Raw genomic sequence first — 23,714 nt, forward strand, 5'->3', positions numbered from 1 at the left:
AGTATACAGTAACAGGATTAATGTTGCTCCAGTGTGTGTCTTGAACATGTCATAAAATCAGCAACTCTTAACAAGGCAATTAAACTCAATGCCAGGCTAGACCACAAAGGTATTGTTCTCACAGAGTCATAATTGACCCCTGATGAATGGTTACACAATGAAAGTCTATTTTTCTCTTGCACGCATAGTTTGAGACCACCAAAGTGTCATTATGATGCAGAAACACAACGCCTGGTGAAGGGAAACGCACTCATACACTGGGCTGTACAGAGACATCTGCATTTTAGTCCTTTTCTCCATCTCCATCCACAAATTTTCTGGACTGTTTATGTATTGCATCATTCACCCTGCTGACACAATCTACCATAACATAAAAGTCTCATTAATTCAGTATTGTTTTAGCATTTGGTAATTCATCATTGCCAATATGATTAACCAAACTGTCACGCTCCCATATAGTCTCATTCATCAAACATTTGCATGGAAATGTTACATTTAACAGCAATACTGCAGTGCAATTTTGGGTGGTGTGGTGCTTGGCTTACTATCGACTCTGTTGACAAGCAGATGCAATCACACAGGCAGGATTTACTAATGAACCGAAGCGAGATTAACTGACTCAGTTTTGCAAACTAATTTTATACTTGTGTTGCTTTAGTTTAATATACATCTGTTTGTTTATACTTTAATTACTTTAGCACAAATAGGTTTAGGTGGCTGTCATTCATTTCCAAAGCCCCTTTGCAGTGACTAGTAAAACAGCATAACTAAACTGGCTTTTAAAAAAAAAAAAAAAAAAAAAATCAGTCTTCATCCTCAGATACTGTCCAATGTGATTTTTAGAACTGTTCAAGATAACAGAAATAAAAACAACATGGCAATAAATGCCTTTTCTCTGTGTGTTCTTATTTTAAAGTCAGCAACAGTAGCACAGCTAAACAGTATAGGTAGTTAGAAAATATGCAATTTATAATCAACACTAGCTTTTGCTTTTCAAGTTATAGGATTAATTATAGTCTGCATATTTTTTTTTATTATTTTTAAATGTGGAATCCATTCAGCCAGAAAACTGTTGCAAATACTTTAATATGTTTTTATGTTACTATTGCTAATCCTGTTGTTTAGTGATAAATAATCTAATAACTATAAGATGGAAGGTTCTTTATCACAGTATAAACCTAAAGAAAAGTAACTCAACTATTGGTTTATTTACAAGTTGTAGTACACTCACTTATCCCTTCATTGGGTACACCTTGCCAGTTCCTCCTTTTGGCTTCAAAAATGGTCCAGATTGAAATTATTGCATCATGCAGTTGGTGCAGTTGTTTTTTTTCTATTCCTTTGCTAGAATTAGTCATCAGACACTGTGGTGAAAGGGTGGGTCTATCCTGTATCAAAGCTCATGCACTTAGGACATGAAAACAATGCACTAAGGAGACCAATGGGTGCCAGATAAAAGTTCATTAACACCTGGCTGAACTATTGATCAACAATCAATGATCATGGATTACTGATCCATGACTTTATGTAGTTTATGCCATATTAAATTTGGACTACTTCTAGCCATTGTTCTTGCCAGTCTGTTATTGTCCTTTTCTTATTGTATTATCTGTAATCCTATCAGTTTGGAAGATCCTGCCAGATCTTCCAAACTGATAGGATTACACATGGATTACATACACTGTAATCCATATGCTTAACATAATGACAGTATTCAGTTCCCATTATGTAGTGTAAATAATGGAAACTGCAGTGGTTGGAATTCAACCAATGCAAAAATTAAAATATTCTATTCAGGGTTTTATTTTTTGACATCCTTTTTTTTTCCCCACACGGAAGCTTCCATATATGACAAAGACATTTTCAATCCAACCATCCTCAAAGGGGTGCTATCATTTACAAGTCAATTCCACCTCAATAGTATTACTATGCACAGGCTGAGCATATAAAACCATACCCATCAAAATAATGGATCTCAAAGGAGGCTGCTGCCATCACACAGACCATTCAGAAATGCTGTTAAATTGACACTTAAACTTCTTTTGTATGACTATTAAAATGGCCAGTCATAATGGCAAAAAGACCAAATGTCATTTTAACATCTAATCATTAGAACTTGCCATCCAGTGTTAGGCACAACACTAAGGAATGCCACGACAATTCCTGTTTAATGCTAACATCACAAACATAAGAGTATTCAAATGTTAAAACATATTAAGATTATCTATTAGATAAAGAGTGTTATGGAGCAAACAACAAAAATCTTAAAACTAAATGTCCCTTGTAACACATCTTGTTCTTAAATAAAACCACAAATAAAGACTAAGTGTGTTACATTATTGGATTGTATTCTGCTACATTATTTATTTATGCTTGTAGAAGAACTGTGGAAATGTCAAATCTCATTTTGGAGAATAGTACTCGGTTACTTACTGCCAATGTGGAGGAAGATGGTATCACGTCTTTCTCCATGCGGGTTCTGAAAGCAGCTGTAGAGTCCATTGTGGTCAAGGTCAACCTGGGTCAGAATCAGTTTGGGTCCATTCAGTTGGTGCTGGGCCTCGATGTCTGTCCCGTTCACCTTCCATGACACTGATGCATCACTTTCCAGGGAGCCGCACTGCATGGTGACATCGCTGCCTCTCCGCTCGTACTGGTTTCTTGCAACTGAAAAGCAAAAAGTGACAAAAAGAGTTTGAACTATGGCAAATGTAATAAGAAATGTGCGATGGCATTTTTTTTTTCCTTTATAATTTTGATTATTTTGTACCTGACGTTTATCATTTAACTTGTGTAAACTCGTCCCCAGGGGAATGTTTCACAGCGCTCACATTTCATGAGATTATAGGTATTAAGTCACCAAAGCAAATAAAGTGTAATATGAAGTCGTTGAGAAATAACATACATACAAATTACAGCATTGATGATTTATGATGACAGACAATGTATGTCATGACCTTCACATACGCTCCAAAAATATGAATTGTTCCTGGAAGAAAGACATTCTAGGTCCAAGTAACTAAACTGAGCATCCTCTGCCAGGTGGCCAGAGTAGAACTGTTTCCTCTCCACGTTAAAAAGAGTCAATTGATGCTCTTCTGGCATCTAATGACAACTCTGGCATCTAGTGGCATTCTAGCCACTGTCATTGGCTAGAATGCCTTCCTTTGGAGGTTGTTCAAATACATTACACTGTGAAGAGACGCAGGGGAAAACCCACTGAAAAGACTATATATTATTTGTAGCGTGGGTACACCTCATTGTCTCCTAGAAAGAGCAGGGTAATCTTGCTGGCAAAGAAATTTCTGGGTTTCCATAGAATTGTCTCTCCAAGTCTATTCTGGATAGGTGGAAAACAATAAATACACTGATGAAGAAAGAAAGAAATATTTGTTAGTGGGTACATGGTGGAGGTAGAGTGAAAATGAAATGATTAAGTGTGTACAAAAGAACAGTATAAGTTGGTGAAAGGTCATATTGACTCCGAACTTTAAAAACCAGTATGCCAGCATAGAGCCAGTAATCCCACTCTGTGCATGCTGGCTGTAGGCTAATGAACAGATACAGTCATAAGAAAAACATTTATATTTCTCAATGAGCAACTGTTTTCCTTTTACCAATACTTTGAGAAACTGAGAAAATAAAAAATCCTTTCTTGACAAAAGTTTAACTAATCTAAGAATGGTGAAGGAAAAACAGTGTTACAAGAAATATATCTGTACTCAATCATTGTTTGGCTTTGCTGTCCCGCTGAAAGCCTTACTTAGCATCAGATTTATTGTAGCACAGAAAGAGAATGTGGAAAAACTGGAGTTTTAAAGGAATTTTGCAGTCTATTAATAGCACTGGGCTTTTCCCCCTCTCTGTTTGAAGTGAGGTAAAGAGTTCACATTCTATTCTATACAGAGAGCCTTACCAGAAATAAAAGACTTACTGAAAATCGCTATTATACTTTTATCCTCATGTCAACTATCTTGCTACTGAAGTCAACAGTAGTTTGTCAGAAAACTTGTAGGTAACATGACCTCTAGGGTTAAGGGATTTATGTGAGCCTAATGGGAGCTTCAGCTGGGACATCAGGGGTTAGCAGCCCTGCTCTGTAGATAGGTCTCAAGAGACTTGCCGTGACCGCGAGGAGTGAAGACCTCAGATTAAGACTGAAGCACAGCCGATCAGCAGCACAACAAGAAACAACAATAAAATATTGATTCCCATCTCAGGAAACAAAACTGTGGATGAAGAAAAGAGGGAAAAAAAGATGCCCCAACTGGCCTCAGATCAAATACTGTCATGTTCCTCGTCTTGTTTAGATATCTTTTTTCCCCCAGTTTTTCTTTGTGTTCCTGTACATCCTTCCTTTGTTTCTCTCCACAATACCTTCTTTTTTTCAACTGAAGCACTCTTCCTCCTGCTGGTCTACTCAGACATGGCTCTTAACACAGACGATATAGATGTCAACGCAGTGTTTCATGTATATTTCATGTCCCATAACAGAGTCATCTATATTTAATAGGACAAGATCTTTGGCCCTATTAACATTAACCTGACACTGTTTGTTCTCTCTGCCTTCTGCTGTCTTTCACTCTCTCTCAGCCACCCTAACTTCCCCCTCACTATTCTTGCATCCTGTCATCCCATACCATCTCTCCATTTCTTGCTCATCTCAGTTACCTTCCATGGTTACCCTCCACATTTTCTGAAATAATGTGAGCACATGTACGCACATTAGTGCCAAGAAATGCCAATTTCCTTTGATCTCCCTCTCTGTCAAGTTACTCTGAGCGAGCCTGTGTGACTTTATTTACATAAAAAGCTATTTGCATCCCAGCAAAAACCATACGGTTTTACTTTGATGTCAGCTTTGATGATGATGCCGGTGCCCCATGGCTCTATGTGATAAGTATGAGAAGTGAAACTTGAGAAAAGTATTATTAAATCAAGCACTCCATCTAAGTAAGTGAAGATGTACTTCAGAACTTTTATAATAAAGGAAAGATCGGCGTTCAAAATACCTCAGTCCACTTTCACACACTGTCATTGGCTAGAATCACTTTTTTTCACTGATTCTAGCGTAAGAATAGAATCAAAATTCTCTTTAGGAGTATCAAGTTTTCCATAATTAAAAAAAAACGTTAAATAAAATATTAATGCCCATACCTAGACAATATCCAGTCACTCTTTCAGTTGATTCATTTTTTAAAGTTTTATATCTTTTATTATATCAAATTTACACCCTCTTCTTTCTCTTTTCACTCTGAGTTAGTGGCTGTCTTATCCTTTATCCTCTGTCCCATTTCCCTGCTTTCCTCCCACCCATATGGATGTCCTAGTTTTCACTCACTTTTCTAGCTTTCTCTTTTGTCAACCTTCTTGTATAATATGCACATAAAGTCTGAGACACCAGACAAAACTACTCAAGAATTAATTATTAACTTAGGGGGTGCTGGCTGGCTCAGATGGTAGTGTGTATGCACCATGTGTAAAGGCTGCAGTCATCAATGTGCTGTGATCCTCAATGATCTGTTCTCAGGCCATTGACTGCATATCTCTCCCTTCTTTCTTCTCCATTTTTTCTGTCCATTTATTGTACGGTAAAGGCCAAGAAAGACTGAACAATTCTTCACCAAAATTACATAACCAGCAACTCTTCAGCCTAGAGTAGCTCAGTCTTACTCAGTTTTTCTAGCTCATTTAAGTTATTTGAATAGTACAGAGAATTTGTATTTTCATGCCACACTATGTTACATTATGTTCAACACATCTTAAAGAAGATGTATTGAACAGTATGTTTTCAGACAAACACTATGAATATAAAAGAAAATATGTGGTAATATATCAACAAAAATAACTTGCCTTACTTACTTTAGATATAAACATGGTCAAGAAAAGAAATAGTAGGTGCCTCGTTTAAATTTTATTTATTTATTTTTAGTCAGGTTATACAGTTATTATAACTAATATCTGCAGATATTAGGAACCATGTTGATTAGATATAGAGCATAAACTATTTCTCAAAAGCAATTTGAGAATTAATGAGAATTTTTGAAATAATCTTTAATTGATAGCTTTAAAAATATGTTCATAGTCATGGTGTTCAGGTTCCCTTCAAGTATTTTTTGATACTATTAGTAAACTACTAGTCAGGCCTAGGTGTGACTGGTAAATTTGTATTATTTTTATTTTTTTTGGAAAAAAGGTTAATTATAGTTACTTTATGATTTAACAAAGGGGGAAAGTACTTTATCATATAATTACTGATATGCATGTTAGCCAACAGATGGGTCCCTGTCATTCCAATGTTTCTATTTCAAAGTATTTACAAGTTTCTAAAGGAAAGTTTTTTTTCTGTTACTGAATTTTCTTAGCATACATAGAACACAGTCACATTGACATGATGGTTAATTGGACTGGCTGACACAGCAGGGTAGTTATAGGGTTGAAGAGTCCTGATATCTCAAAATCATTCCTATAGAATCGTTAAATCTCCATTCTGTAGGATTTGACCATATCTATATTTAAGCTTGTACTTCTTTCCGTACAATCAGTCCTTCTCACATTACAGCTATACTGACTCCATATTGATTGTGTTAAAACTTTACCATTCTCCAGCAGTATATCCCTGATCATCAGCAGTCTGCACATACACCACTCATGCATAATAAACATGAGAGCAACAGTGGAAACACAGGCAGATACTTATGATTACACTCATGTACTCACTCACACATAAGAACGCTCCCCTGCATAATGCCCTCATTTCTCATGACCATGCAGACAAGCAGGCCTAATAACCATAATGACATTCAACTCAAGTGCTATTGATCTCTTGGTAATGGACCAAGCACTATGAGAAACATCAGAGGACTTTTATTTCCCACCAAAATGAAAATAAAAATGAACAAAACCATTTTTTACACATCATTCTTCTTATTTATGTTGATTTCACACGGCCATAATAGACAAACAGTTTATATCCTTTCAAGAGAAAAAGCAGATGAGCTAAACCGTGCTGTCTTTGTATTTAGATAAATTTTGTCCTTATGAAAGATTCAAGTGAGATAAACCTTAGAGAGAGAAAAGCAATTGAAAACTGAAAAAAAATGATGGCAGCCAAAGAGAGCTGCATATACTTTACTGCGGCATTCGAGTCATATATAATATGTTCAAGTTTAAATGGGATCACACTGCAATATTTTACCATGTCAGCCAGGATATTTTTCTACTGGTTGGAATTTGGTCCAACATACAAAAGTTAAACTTTACATCCAACATGAGCATTGGTTTCTTTGATTCTATTGCAGTTTTGGCAGCCATGTGTTGTTTCCCCGAAGATGTGTATAACCACTAAGAGTCAACATAGTCATAATTATCATGCGTTAAGGTCACTGATGTTACCTGCTGGACAGAGTGCTATCCCCACTCAAAGGCAAATCAATTGATTCCAAACACACATTCCTGCAGACTCACCCATACACACACACACACACACACGCACACACACACACCCACACACACCCCCACACACACACACCCACACACACACACAGCTTTGCATAATAAAATGCATATTAAAGTCAATGCACTGCCAAATTGTCTGACAGAAGGAGCCAATCATACACAACACGTCACTACAGTTTAAATACATACAGATTCTCTAAAGTGAGCACTGAGGTGAACTTTTGTAGAATTGTTAGAGTACAAATAAATAAATCTTAAGAATTTCTTTGCACATGCATCTACAACAGAGATGTTACCAAATGATTTTCCCAAATCCATGTGAAGTTTGTGATTTTCTATGTGAGGAAAATCAAATTCAAGTCAAGTTTTCAGGGGCAAGTCCTTTGACCCCAAGAACAAGTCGAGTCAATGCCCAGAATATATTGATGTTTTTATTTTTTTTTTCATTAAATGCACAACATCTAGTCTAACAGTGACACTGCATCACTATAAGTTAGGATGAAAAATAGGCCAAATTCAAAAAAAAATAACACTTAACCAATACCAACAATCTTTGAACACTTATCCACAAATATTTTTTCATATTTAAGCATTTGAAAAGAAAAACTCTCATGAGATCTGAATCTGAAAATTGTAAAGGTTTCATATGCACTAAGATTAGAAAAATAATTGCTTAAATTCTTATATAAAAATATAAATAAATCATTATCTTTCAATTGTGAATAGATGTATAAATTGCTTTTAATATTTTAATACCCAAGTTAGACTTGAGATGACACAGGCTCATCATCTCACATTCACACCAAAAGTTTCATATCATTGTTCAAGGAGTTCAAGGTTAACAATATGACTCACTTTTACAAGGCTGGCAACATTTTTATATCAACAAGTAGGATTAAAAAAATCATCCTGCAAATTATCCAGGTTACAAGCACTGATTGCGTTTAAATTGTATAAATAAATTAAACTGGTAATATGAGGGAACATGTTTTTCAGAGATACTTAGACAAATAATGAAAACAGTGTTACTGCACAGCAATAATTCACAAAAAGAATAAATAATTATTGGACGTTGACTGGAACGTATTGCAGATATGGACTGAGACAAGATTGGTTGTGTGGTGTCAGAGAAGGAAACCATAGCAGCAGTTAGGAAGTGGCACCACCATGATCAAAAAACAAAAAAAAAGGACATATTACCTTTCTACATGTGGTGGAAAATTGTAAGGGAACCAGCAGGAACAACAACAACAAAACATAAGAACACGCTAAAAATGACAAAAAATTCAAAAAGACAGAGGTAGATGCAGTCAGTCAAGCTTGAAAAGGAAAGTGATTCAGTTTTCTACGTGCTGTATGCAAATTGACATACATGAATACATCTCTTAATTCATTCTATGTTAATCAGCCATTACAGCCGTACATAAATTAGTTAGGAGCGAGGATGTTTCTAAGTGACGGCTTGATTAGATGATTTAACACAGGTAAAATTACTTGTTAAATAAAACAAGTAACCATTTGGCATAACAATGTTCTAGTCTCAGTAGTATTATCAGATCCAAGGAGGTATTCAGATACTGAACCCATTTAATTTTCTCTTCTTTTTTATATTTACATATGAAAATAAGACCATGTTTTAGGATGACAGAATCGACTCGACTTGCTGTTCTTATCACTATAAAACTAATGTATATCCATTCTGTGACACAAATACATTACTATTGTACTCTTGTAAAACCGCCAACAATATCTTTTCAGATTACATATTTACACATCAGAACTAGTGCTATAACAACAACGCTTGCATGCACACACACACACACAGCTGACCAGAGCAACACCTACGCAAACTCATGCAGCGATGCACCCAGAGAGCGCACAACTCATTAAACAAGCTTGCATGCCCTCTTGAGTTGATTAGATTACTGATGAAGTTTGATTATGGAGACCCAGCTGTGAAGGGCTATGGCTGGATGTTTTTGCATTTCAATCTGAACAATATATTGACTTGCAAGGATAAAATTGTGACTCCATCATTCTGCATCTATGGCTTCTGTCAAGCATGCACGGGTATTTTTTAAAGTACAGCTCTGTGTGAGCAACCACCTGTAAGTTATGATCTGGCTGCACAGCGGTGACATGAAATGAAATTGAAATTCAGTCTGATTTACCATCTCAAAGTGTCATGTTCTTGTGACAGTGCACGCCTGTGTAAGAGCTCCATGCGCATCCAACCCTCTTCATCGAATCATTGGCAAGACCCCATCAGGCCAAGTTAGAGGGTGTCGAGTTTCACCATTCGCAAATAAACTTGAATGTTTAATGGTAAATCCCATTTTTATGCTTGAGGGGAGCCGTGCCGTTTCATAGTTCAACAGTGAAACGGTTGATTTGCTGAAATATGCAGACAGAGCTCCGGAAAATGATCAGTTTAGTTTAAGCAGATCCATTTTTCTCACTTGCTGGTAACAAACAATGAACACGTTATGAATACTTCTTGATCATAATTGATTTTTCTTCCAGAAATATGTGAAAGATGCATTTTAGAAGCTCTACCTTTTGACAGCATGATAACAGAAAAATCTTTCAACAAATGATTTCTAACTTTTGAGAACTGCTCCGTGTAAAGGCACTACTGTAAGAGGCTGTGATTAAAAAAAAAAAAAAAACAGCTCAGAAGCAGATTTAAGATGACAGGGATTGTGTTATGGTTTTGACCCAGCATACTGGGTTAGGTGTTCGGTGTTAAAAGTGAAAAGGTACCAATGTGTCACACTATGGCTACCCATGTGTGAGTTGCAGCATTGTGACAGTGCTAACAAATGTGCCTGTGTGCAACTATGAATAATTTAAGAAGACGGGAACTTTCTCTTCATATATCAAGTCTGACACTTGGAAATTTCAACTCCAAATATAAATGGCACATGTAATTTAACTGCTTACTTTCAGATATTTGTACATTTCCAGTTGTAATATACCTAATTGTGAATAAGTTCAGAAACATTAGAAATGTTTTATGTGCAATGACATGCAGGGACTGCGACAGACTTGTGACCTATCAGGGTGCACCTGTATATATATATATATATATATATATATATATATATATATATATATATATATATATATATATATATATATATATATATATATATATATATATATATATCTTTGGTTGTCCAGTTAAATTATTGTTATGATCTAAGATAAAAAAAATAAAATGAAATAACACTGCCTCCATTCAAAGCATTCCGGTAATATGATGAAGAACTAAGACACTGATCAGGTCCCCAAATTAAACTTGTTACAAATCTGAACAAGCTTCTGTGTGAAGACAGTTTTTTAAACTTTAATTGCTTAGGGTTTGTTTAACTTTGAGTCATCTTAGACAGAGTCTATGAAACCCTCCCCCCCACCCCCCAAAAAAAAAACATTGATTTAAACTCAAACATGGTATTGCAGCAGGGTTCGCTCTTCTCTGTTTATTTACAGTCACCCTAAAGCCTTCTATCAAATGCTGCAGTTGCTATTTGCAGCGTAAACAACCTCAAAACAAAGAGGATTTTGCACACCGTTTCAAATAGATAACAGTTATGTTATCTTCATCTTTGCATGCACTCTGTGTGTGTTTTCATTCAGACACAAATGTAAACACACGCAAAGTAATTTTTGGCAAATCTGGCACATCAAAGTTCCACTAGTGTTAAGCAGTGCTCTGAAATTTTGCTTTCATGTGAAAACGCAAGCCTCCAAGTTTTAGAAAGAGAAACTCATAACTTATTGTGGACATCTCTGCTTTCATGTAAGTGTTGTACTGTCTCACTTAAACACCAAACTTCTGAATTTAGAAGGTGGGTTTGATTTCTCTATCAATCCATCATGACCAGACGCTCCTTGCAACATTTTTGATAAATAAGAGAGGAATAAACTAAATTGTTACCCAAGAAGTAGTGACTATTCACACAAACCCTTAGAAAGATCTGGAATTCACAATGTTTTTTTTTTTTTTTTTTTTTTTGGGGGGGGGGGGTTGTTTGTTTGATTTTTTTTCACAAAAACAAAATCCAATGCAATCATCCACCATATGCACTATGCACATTCACCATACAAGACTGATCTGTTGAAAAATAAACAAGTTGAAGCTTATCATCTAAAGAACCTTCTGCCCAAAATTGAAGCCTGTGGATGCGACTGCACAAGTCGTGTTTGGAGAACGAAAAACACTGTACTTCATTTAAAAAAGAAAAACATTAAAGCAGGAGTACAATATGAAAGGGAGGAATAAACATAAATGCACCAGATTTTGTTAAAAATTTGTAGATTAAACAAAAGTTGCTTTTAATGCAAAACAATGGTTCAAAACACACAACCACAAAAATCCAGTCAGATTCTAAAGTAACCAATTCCATCATTTAACTTAAATCCAATTGACAATTTATTGAAAGAAATGAAGAGTAGTCATTATTTGTGTCACTCCATCTGGTAGTGTTTTATTTGTGTCATTCCATGTGATAGTGTTTTATGTCTATACACCAACTATAACCATATTTACTGAGAAAAGTGTTCAATACTTTTGTTCCCTCTCCCACAGCTGTCCTTTTATGTTTGTTTTATTATTATTATCATATTCCAACAAGGAGATTGCCCTTGCTTTCACATTTACCGTATAGCTCAGCTAGTCAGGTTCATCCGATGCTCAGGAGGTATGACACAGCAAAACAGTAAATCCCTCTGCCGATTTAAAAGCCAAGGATCCGATTAACTGCAGCATGACATAAGTATCTGCAATAAACTCCTGTTGACACTTTCACAGTCTGGCGCTGATAAAGATGCACTCGGCCCACGTGCTCTTTAATGTACTCTCACACACTCACCCGGGACATGTTATTGTGGAAGAAGCAGAAAAAACCCCCACTTGGTTAGAACTATGCGCACACATGCTCTCACATATTCACTTCCTTTCCAAACATATTGGAATGAAGTTATCACTTTATCCTCTCCTGTCTCTTTCCCACAGAGAGATTAACATTCACTCCCCCCCAACTCTTTCTGCATTTGCCTCTCCTTTCATGTGAACACTGAGGCAGCTGCAGCTGTGCGAGTATTTGTGTGTGTGTGCATGTGTGTGTTTTCTCTACATGTCTGTGTCTGATTTGGGGCAGCAAAGCTCAAATAAATCCACTTCCTGTTTCCTGCCCATCTTATCTCGGCCCCACCGCTGCATGTAAACGTACAGAGTGTTTGTGCGATTTGGTCTGATCATTGTCTTCCATCATCTAGCTGCCAGTGAAGATTCGCAGGCAGGCGGGGGTTAATTGATACTTCATTTAGGATGTCTGTGTTCTGAGATGAGCCACAGAAGCGAGCGAGATAAGAGGAGCAAAGGGAGAGGGGGAAAAAAGAGAGGAGGAAGTGAGATGGAGTGAAAAGATGAAGAGCAGAGGGAGGTTTGAAATGAAAATGGGTACACCAGAGGAAGGAGGATGAATGGTGAACAGCGAGCGAAGGGCAGTTAATATTTTACAAGGCTGGATTAGAGAGGTCGTGAAATAAGAAATGGGAGAAAGATTCCTGAGAGTCTGATACAGCAGAATGAGAGAACAGGAGTGGGACAGCTGGATAGCTTTGATCAGAAACATCTGTACTTTTCAAGACAGAAAAAAAAAAAAAAGCCAGAAGTGGAAGAGAATTTACTGCATTCTGCTTCATCTGTTTGTCTTGACAACTTTCAGTTCATCCATTTCTTTTATTTTTTGCCTTGTGCAGGTTGAGTTCAAAATCTGCACAGGGCCACTCTTGCATGCAAATCACATTTATGTAAGCTATGGAGCTCTTTGTGAAGTCACAGAATTCCTTAAGATGTCCTGCTGACAATAAATACCATGTAAAACACACTACCTCTAACATTCAGCGTGATATAATGCAGTACTTAAGCAGTGCCGTTGACCTTTTCCCAAATAGCACCATTAGTTTTTGAATTGATTTCCCATCCATGCAACCTTTGCTTTGGAGCTTGAGTCAACTTACAGAGAGGAGATGGGTCTTTCAGGAAACAGGTGATTCATCATATTGAGTTTTCAGCATTCCTTATTGCACCAGAAAGGAGCAAATATAAATTGTCGACACCTTTTGTAAAGTGAAAGGCAGCAGTAATTGTTTGTGGAATATGTCATGCTGTGGCACTCTTGACTATTGTTTTACAAACAGAATAGATGATAAATAATACCAGAATTAATATTCAAGTAATCACAAACTATGTCCTTTCAACAGTTAAACTGCTAATCTAATCCAAACTTCAGCACCATTGATTTACACTTGCTGTTCAACTGTGATCAAGCCGTTCGCCATTCTATGCGGGAATTCAGTCACTTCCTATTAATTTAACATGCGATACATATGCCTTGAATGTAGTGTCTACCAGATAAACATGTTTGTTTAGACTACTGATGCCACCCCTAAAACTGTATTACTGTAGGTGGGGAACCTCAGTTCTTCTTTCAAAAACCTCCTTCAATTAGATATGCAGAAGATTCAGCTCATGGCAGACTGAATCTTCCAGCTCTTCATTGTTCCAATTAGAAACAGTTTCAGTGCCAACGATTTTATTATTGTCTTTTGAAGTTGAATAATAATGAAAAACAACATTAGTGGGAGCATAACCACTCAAAACATGGATGTAATAAATCTGCTTTCAGAACAGTGTGTATCTTTTTCTATTCTTTTTTTTTTTTTTCTTAGCTGGGTTTCAATGATAATCAGATCCAGGCCTGCAGAAGCTTCCCTTGCAGTTCTAATCTTGTTGGTTAAATACATGGCTATCTCCCTAAGTCTTCCTCAAGAGCCCAACAGAGAAGGTCAGTGCTAATATCAATCCTCTCATTTATTGAACAACATGAGCGTACGGAGACAGAAGAGAAGGAGAGAGACAGCTTAAAATAAAAGAGGGATATGGAGAAAGATAAAAAAAATAGTCATTGAGGGAGATCAAGATAAAAGGAGAACAACGAAGGTCAGATTAATGAGTAAATGGGGTAAGAAAGAGGACATATAAGTTGTTAAGGTGAAAGGAAAAAAAAAGGATGAGAGATGGAGGGGAAATGGGGGAGGAAAGGGTTTCAGAGGAGATGAGAAGAGGGGGATGAGAGAATGATTGCCTTAATTAATGGACTGTAATATATGACAATATTTCTGGGTTCCAAGATAATATCAGCAAAAATTACTGCCTTCATCATGGGAACATTCTGCAAATATACTGCCTGACCTTGTCAAGGGAGCTTAAGCTGCAGAAAAATTCAAAAACTTTTGACTAAAACTAAAAGTGACTTTTCCACCAAAAATATATTTTTTACTGAGTGAAGGAAAGATGAATACATAAAAAGAATGGAAAAGTTCTTTGCTTGTATAATTTGGTTTTATTTTACTAAACAGAGCACATCATTCCACTTCTAAAGTCATTATACTGTCTCCTTGCATCTTTGACAATATTTCTTAAATTTATTTTGTTAGAAAATATGTTACAGATTTGTTGTTGGTGTATTACCCTGTCAGACCACTCAGATGTTCTCGGCTAAGTCAACTTGGCTTCTCCAGAGTCAGAACCAAACACAGAGTTCCTGTAAATCAAAGTTAAAATCCAGCTTTTGATTAATATTAACTGAAACATATTTAATTTCAGTCATTAATCCAATCTGTATTGGCTTTCACTTATGGCACTAAAATGTACTTATTTTCAGGACAGCGGGGAGCAGCTCCAACCTGCTGCATAGCAGTGAAATGTGGTCCTATGGACTGTTAATTGTAACTAATTTTGCACTATTTGCTAAACTGCAACCAGAGGCAGAGTTTCAGGTGGGATTTCAGTAATGCTACATGTTTAAAAGTTTTGCAAGTATATATCCATCTTTATTTTTATTCACCAGGAGTGTGTGTGTAATTGTCAACCCAAAAACTACAACATGGGTTTTAATTTTTTTTTTAATTGTCCTGTTGCTTAAATGTGCAAATAGACTCATCTTGTCTTGCCTTATAGGTGGCTATCCACATTTCAAGAATATGTGAGCCACATTCGATCATCATTGTCATCCAGGATATGCACATGCACTTTCATGGTATCTTACTAGCCATGAGTAGACTTTCTAAAACTGCCCACAGCAGCAATGTAATAATGGCTGACAATGATGGCAGTAAGGGCCTGGAAGATTCACCTGCTTGCTGCAATTCTGCAGCTTGCAAAAATTTCAAGTTTATGATAATACAGGCCTAACGCTGGGGAGTGAGTATCATTATGGGAAGGCATTGCATCATTTATTTGTAGTTTGTTGGAATTGCTGAAATCTAATAAAGTCAAATATATCACCAGGAATTCCATAATCCAACTAAATAAACATCACCAGACATGCGATTTTTAAGTTTAGTCAAAGCTTTTTATTTCTGTTCTGCTTCATATTGTGCAAAGTTACAGTCAAATTTCATAATATGGAGAATATTTGGAAGCTGATCAATTGTTTTACACTGTTTATTTCAGTGTATGAACATTATTAGAATGTTTCCATCGTTTACTATAACCACTCAACATATTCTATCTTGACTATACATAACGTTGTAAAAAAAAAAAAAATTGTCATGATGAATCCGTACTGAACTACAACCTCAGTAATTTCTTTATTTCAAATAAAAAAATGAAATTATCAGCAATATAATACATTGAACCTCATTTGCAGAATTACTAATAAAATGCAAAAATCTCCTGATTCCTCCATAAATGTGTGATAAGGATCTCACAATGCAAAGGTCAACAGTTCATCCCAGAGATTTATTTCTGAAACGTTACACTGATCATTTTGTGAGCAATCATTTAAAAATCCAGAAGTAGACGTTGTAATGGACGTGCATCATTCTGCTGTTAACTCGCAATCATAAGTAGCTGACGCAGAGCTATCAGTCACCCAGTCTTACAACAGCAATCAGCCTGCTTCAAGGGTTTGTACCTGCTGCAACTAAATGGAAATCTGTATTTCATCCGTATGTTTTATTATTTTTTTTCTTGGCTACGAGTCAGCAATCACAGAAACACCATTGCAAGCTCGTTTCCTGTCACAATAGAGGTTCAATGAAACTCAAAACTGAATTTTTTTATTTTTTTATTTTATTTTTTTTATAACATTGTGACTGCAGTGTTGGCTTAGCACCACTAGCAACAGCGCCTAATGATCTGAATATAATCAGTTCTGGAAAAGTAGAATGACTGGGTGCATTTACGTAGATATACCATATGATAAAAACTGAAAATAAAAAGATTGCATACTCAAATATGTGCACACCTATCTTCTTTTGGTGAATTTCAGTCTCCACTAAGGTATACCCACACACAAAACAGGCTGGCTTTGATGACTACAAAACACATTGTCATATCTGTAATATGAGGAGCTGAGGAGACACAGATGAGCACTCATTTTTCTCAGTTTCAGCTGGCAAGTAATAAAGGAACTGCAAAAGAAGGTGTGAAACAAATAACTTCAGAGAAGCCCAGCAGAGCACAAACACACACACACCAACACACAAACTGTTCCAGACACATGGATTTATTTATACTGGAAGAGAGCCTGCAGTGTTGTAGCTGTGCCTGGCCCTAAAGTTTACTTACAGTTTCACACTCATCATTTGTCAGAGAAAGTCTGAGAATGCTGAACAGAACATCAGCTACAATGAAAATCATTATCATTGAAAAATTTTCTTTGACAGCACTGACTCTTTTTCTAGTAGTCCTCATGAATACAGTTGACTTCAAAGAGAAACTTGACAAAGAAAAAACTGTGGTGTACTGTTTCCACTGTGTTCTGTTGTAGGAGGTTCAAAGGGATTTGGGTAAATGAATACAGCAGGTTATAATGATGATTAGGAATAATGTCCATGCTGATGATACGATCAAAGCTCAGCTCTCAGACAACACAAATGAACATTTAATTAGACTAATCACATCATTAATTAAAATCATTGTCAAACACCCCTGATGCAATCCACTGCATTACCCAAGCACTCAAGCTCCTTAAGATTTTTTTTTCCCATTTTGTGATTTAACAACTACAAACTTCGATGCGTTTTACAGGGACTTCATGTGATAAAACAAGAGCAGATTTATGAAGTGGAAATATTTTTATTATTATTTTTTTAATATGTATGTCTATTACCAAGGAAAATTTGTGATGCGTGACAGGAATTTCACTGTAATTACATTTGCAAGTCTGATGGGTTGCCTCTCTCCCAGCTTTGTTTGGCTACAGACTGATATTTTTGCCTATTCTTCTTTCCATACTACATTAAATTCAGACTAAATGAGGAATGTCTGCCGACAGTTATGTTCAAGTCTTGCTTGATCTAAACTTTAATTGGGCTATTACAATATAACCCAATGTTTGATGTGAATGATTTCTTTGTAACTCTGGTTGTGTTTTTGAAGTGGTTGTCCTACTGGAGAGTAAAGCTTTTCCCAAATCTCAAGTATTTACTTTTAACCCAGGAGCATCTTTTACAAGCATCTGCGCTTCAACATACCTAAAGCAATTACATAGGAAATTAGCTAGGGTCTTTAGAATGTCATTCCATGTTCAGTAGAAAACTGATCTGAACCATCTGAATAAAATGCAATGGACCAGGGATACATCTAGAAGTTGCAGGGCACCAATCCTTACTACTGCTATATCTTTTCTCCTGGAAGTGCTTTGAGTTTTGATTATTCCGTCTTTTTATCAACTTTGAACCACTTTCCTATCCCTGTTGAAGAAAAGCCTCCTTCATGCTTCTGTGACAACTATTTTCACCATGAGGAAGGTGTTAAGGGTTAATGTGTGTTATTGTTTTTCTGCCACATAAATTGTTATTCATTAACTTTTGGTCTCTTTGGTCCTAAACACATCCTTCTGTGTTTGCTGTGTGCCTACATGGCTTGTGCTAAATTGTAAACAGGATTTCTTTTGACTTCCATTTCAGAAATGCTTTCTTCTTGCAAATCTTCCATAAAGATAACTTTTGTGGCATGCACTACTAATAGTCCTGAACTCAACCTAAACTGGGGACCTCTGCATCTCCTCTGGGTTTGCAACCTGTAGATGATATCCATACCATTGCATCGCAGATCGAACAGATATGTAAATCTTTGAATCTTCGTTTAATAAACCAAATCTACTTTAAACTTCTCTGCAGCTCTAGCTCTAACCAGTCCGGTGCTTTCACTGGTCATCATGCTGTTAGAGAATGTGCTAATGAGGTCACTCTTTAGCTGATTAGACAATTGGTTTCACTAGATTATTTAGGGGTGTCAAAGTAAATAGAGACGAATACAAATGCATGCACTTTTCAGATTTATTTTTTCAAACGCTTTTTAAAACATGCACAGTTTTATATTTGCTTAGCAATTCTGCGTAAGTTTGCATTAAATGTACACAAATCTGACAAAAATGCATTCACATTGATCCCTGTAAGGTGACATAATACGAAAAAATTCAAGGGGCATGAATATTTTTGCAAGCATATGCTACCAAATAAACTTCTGTGAGTATTGGAACATCTTCTGTGAGAAGGTGTTGAAGGGTTGACCGGATTGGCTTCTCTCTAATGCAAACAGACACATCAGCAGAACAGTAAGCACCTCTAATCCCTAAGCATACATGGTCCACACGCTCAACTTGGAAAAAAACATGTGACGACAAAAAAAACAAGGCAAAGGAAAGTCTTGAAGATGTTTATGTACTCCTGTGTAATGCGGAATGCATACAGCTTGCCTGTATTTGGATGGAATAACGGAATAAGTTTGAAGAAAGAGTTTGCTTATCTGTCTGTAGTCTGTGCAAATCAATAGTGCACACAAAAGGGTCAACATGCTTTTAAATAAGCATTTGTTCTGACTGCATGCACAGATAAATGACAGCGTATAAACTGATGCACTGCCTCTTCAGTTCAGCAGCAGTTTGTATCAGTAAATGTACATTCCCCTTCTTATTCAAAAGCTTCTTTTTTTTTCTCAGAGCATAATGCAATAAGAATTTGCATGTCCTAATGCATCATTAAAAAATAATAACTTCACATATCCACTAAAAATAAACTACAGTGTACATAAAAAGCAGTTCTAAAATGGTCAATAACAAGTGGAAAGCAGCGGGCATGGTAGACAGAGCCAGAATCGATGGAGTTCTGTAATGGCTGAAATGCCACTTATTTACAACTTCCCACTTTCTTAAAAGAAAAAAGAAAAATCTTTATCATTTCCTTTATGGGTTTCTCTTTGAATCAGGTGCTTTCACTTCTGAATTTGTCACAGCAAGTGTTGTTCTGCTTTTTATTTGAGCGTGTGCATTTTGTCAGTTATACACCAATGAGCAGAGTTGCAGCGGCATCAATATTGTCATAACAGCCTATGAAGTGAAACTTAGAAACACAAATAAACAAGTTTTATTACTCAAATTAACCTTCATTTGCCTCCACACTCTCTCAGTCAGCAGATATGCCCACAAACTCACAGAATCGTATGAGCACACACACGCACACGCCCACACACACGGCCCCACACGCACACACACACACGCTCGCGCATGTTCCTCTGGCCACAGACAGGTCAGGCTTTTTGTTTCAGACTGTGAAACCACAGAAATGAAGAAACATCAGAGCTGCTACAGCAGGCCAAGCAAAATAAGGAAATTAAGGAGCTTTGTTTGTGTTTAAAGGTAATGTCAAAACACATGTTTTATGGATGAATGCGTGTGGTGAGCATTCTTGAAGGAATAGAGGAAATTCGAACAGAAAAATGAGGGGGGAAAAATGGTAACAGACAAGATTTAGAGCTGTGAAGGAAAGCATTTTAATATGTATTTATTTCCGTGTCACATTGGTCGCCCTGTTTATCCACAATGGTCAAAATGAAAAATTTCCAATGTTTTCATGTGCCTTGAGAAACACTGTTGCTCTCATCCGCTGGCATGCAAAGAAAAAAAAAAAAAAAAACTTCATGTGTGAGCACTTGTATAAATAAAAGGCATATGCTTACATGCACGCACTTTCACCGAGCGCTGTTACAGGCTTCTGTGTTCCGGCGAAAGGCCAGTCTGCAGCCCGAGCTATAATGACATCCAGGTATGTTTGCTCTTCATTTTACACGGCTCATCGCAGCTCCAAACAGAGTACCGGCGCAGGGGTGGGAGGCTGGAGGGAGAGTTTGTGTTTCTGCATGTGGATGTCAGTACTGAGCATTTCCCTGCACAAACCAGGCCCACTGTGAACATCTGCACAATAGTCCACACTTTGCCTGAGTCTGAATGAGCTTTGCAGGACATTTATGTGTTTTTACCCTCCTATGAGCAAATTTCATTGAATTCACACAGACACACACGGGCACACGAGGATTCTCCCTGGCTTGTTGACATTCCAGTAGCTTGGCCTCTTTGTCTGCTCCAAATTCTCCTCATTCAAAACAGACCTCCACACTTTCTTTTCTCTCACTCACTCATTTGCTCTCTCTTGCTCACTGGCACACGCAAACACCCACACATTTTCAACACCTATTCCATCTAAAACCATAAGAAGGAAAACAAAACAGATAATTCCGGTAATCATATCTAAATACCATTTTAAATTTTGGCAGCAAAGGATGCACACTTCTACAGGGGGGCAGCAAGATTTTCGAACGATGCATTTTGCTAATGATGCACCAATAAACCAGTATTTTTCCTCAGGACTAAAGTATACAGATTTAAATGTGTAAACTTGTTTTGCCTAAATATAGCAAGCATTGAAAGCAAAATGCTGTCCAGCAGTTTTCTTAATGGAGGTAGTAGTATTGAGTCTTACACAAAATGAATGAATTACAAACTTATTAAAGGATAAATAAACTCTAATTTTTAGAAAATCTAAATAAACTACAAGCAACATGATGCTATTGACTGAACAACAAGGAAGTTGGTTCAGTTAGGGAGTAACCACACGCACACTGAAATAAATGAGATTTTTTTTTTTTTTGAACTTCAACTCCAAGTGCCAACACTGACTTGATCAGGGGAAGACAGACTGGTAGATTAAAGTAGCCAGGTAGACCAGCTTGCACATGCCTACTCTTTGTTTTGGCTCGCGCAGCCTCTTTACCTGCAGTAATAATAAATGCGTCAAAAAAAAAAAAAATATATATATATATATATATATATACAGTTTGGAGACACATTATGCTTGCAGTGTTATTGTAATAAAGAGAAACTATATGCCCTTCCTTAGGTGGTTCAAAAATAAAGCATGCATATAAATATGTGCATAGAGTGATTATATATACATGCAGATATATTTAAATAAGCAGATTTAGCATCGTGGGTGAATCGTCACCTACACGCTGGAGTGGGAGTGTGAGGTTAGAGAAAAAAAAGTTACATTGAGAGCGACAAGGCAGATTTGGGGATTTCATGCACAGATTTGTCACATGTTAGAGGAACGAAAGTCTTGTTTTGCTGACGTTTACATAGAGGGTTGCTAGTCAAAAAAAAGTCTAATGTTGAGGCCTAAGGAAAAAAACAAATCTTGGGTGTGATGAACTTGTGTTTTCAGGCACATTCAGACTGAGTAAAAACACAACATGGATGAGGACAAAAAAGAAAGTTTTGATTTGTCAAGCAAGCATCTGTGCTCAGACTGAACGGTTTTACATTTTTCATCTCATTTGTGTGAGTTGGACCATCCAACTCCTTTTTCCAATGACCAACTGCCATAGTTTAACTGGCTGCTTTTTGAGTAAGGTGAACTGGACAATTTTATTTCTACCAATACCTCTAAACCCCATCCACTTTAATATTATGTTCCACAGTGTGGAACCTAAGTACTGAACACATTGTTTGTGTTCATCAGTAAATATTTCTGATGAACTCACTGATATCAGGTTTACACTACGCCACATAAACCTATCATATCTGAGAATGCATGTCAGGGTCTAGAAAATAACCCATGTGAAGAATTCAGTTCATTTATTCAGCACAGTATATACAATTAACACATTGGATTGTTAGTTTTGCACGACATATTCCCTTTTTTTTTTCTATTTTTTTACACATGCCTTCTGCTGGAGCAAAGAAGCCTGAACCTGTAAATTTCCCTGTTGACAGATCCAGACACTTTGTATCTCAGTACTGAAGACATGAGTGTGCATGTGTTAACTCCATAGCTGAAGAAAGAAGCATTCATGTTTTAGGTGCTTTTCAAAGAAAAGAGGGATTCAACGTGTCAATTTCTATGAGCAGACATGCGCCCACATGTTTTACTATTCTACTGGAGGCAGGCATGTATCTGACTGAGAAGTAATGAGCCCTGACTGTGAGTAATGAAGTCTCTTCTGAAAATGAAAAAAATCTTCCAAATCAGAAGTCCATGAAAATCACAAGCAATAATTTTCCTTGTGGAAAATGTGGATTTAAAATGTTCATTTTTGTATTAGAATGCTGATCCAAAAGGAAGCACACAGACAAAGGAGCGAATGTTTGTTCAAGATTAGATTTTGATTAAAATTTGATTTAGAGGTTGCAGGCTTTGGTATTAAGACCTTCTGTCCTTCAGTTTTACAGTCTCAGTTGGAACAAGCAAATTTATGCAAAGTTTATTGAGTTGTCATTATTTTTGTAGCCCTGGAAAACTAACATGTGCCCAAAGGTATTTTGCTTTTATCAAAATATCTGTGCTGGCTCAAACAGCAGTTGAGCCAGGGTAGGTCCTCATTTGCACCAAAAGTTTGGTTTTAGCAGAGTCCAGATGCTGCTGCAGAAAAGTACTTTCAAAGCACCTAATGCTGCGACTCTTGAACATGCTATGTAGGCGAGATAGCATGTTAAGTAGCATGAACATTTCTGCAAAGGACTGCATCTGAAAACTTGATTAATGGAATTGTCTTTAAAAATGACCTGCTTAGTCAAACTTTCACTGTACTTGTTTCTTCATACTGAACAAACACAATCCTTACATAGTTGACATCTGTTGTATTTGTATTCCATAGCAGTAAAAATAAAGTACATCAAAAGTCAGGTAATAAAACCAGGAGTATATTCCAGGTGGACATTATGACCTTTTCCAATAGATGAACGTAATGCAAAAAAGAAGAGAAAAGAATGAGGGAAGTGGCAAATGTGGAGGCAGTTATTTTGCATGTTGATATGTGAGAGAGGGGAAAAGCTTTCATTCAGAAATTTGCATATGAAAAAAGGAAGAAAACATTACCATCTCATGCCACATCAGCCTGTCAT

General features: G+C 36.7%; 1 protein-coding gene across 4 annotated transcripts in view; it reads right to left on the bottom strand.

Moving 5' to 3' along the window:
• cntfr (ciliary neurotrophic factor receptor) overlaps positions 1-23,714 on the bottom strand; it is a 224,472-nt gene that overhangs the window by 95,875 nt on the left and 104,883 nt on the right. For all 4 annotated transcript variants that reach the window (XM_055040732.1, XM_055040729.1, XM_055040730.1 and 1 more), the window contains one exon: positions 2,434-2,667. In XM_055040732.1, the coding sequence (XP_054896707.1) occupies positions 2,434-2,667 (234 nt within the window). The remainder of the gene's footprint in view (positions 1-2,433; positions 2,668-23,714) is intronic.

Source organism: Poeciliopsis prolifica, unplaced genomic scaffold (assembly GCF_027474105.1).
Source record: "Poeciliopsis prolifica strain line A6 unplaced genomic scaffold, Auburn_PproV2 SCAFFOLD015, whole genome shotgun sequence".
NCBI lineage: Eukaryota > Metazoa > Chordata > Actinopteri > Cyprinodontiformes > Poeciliidae > Poeciliopsis > Poeciliopsis prolifica.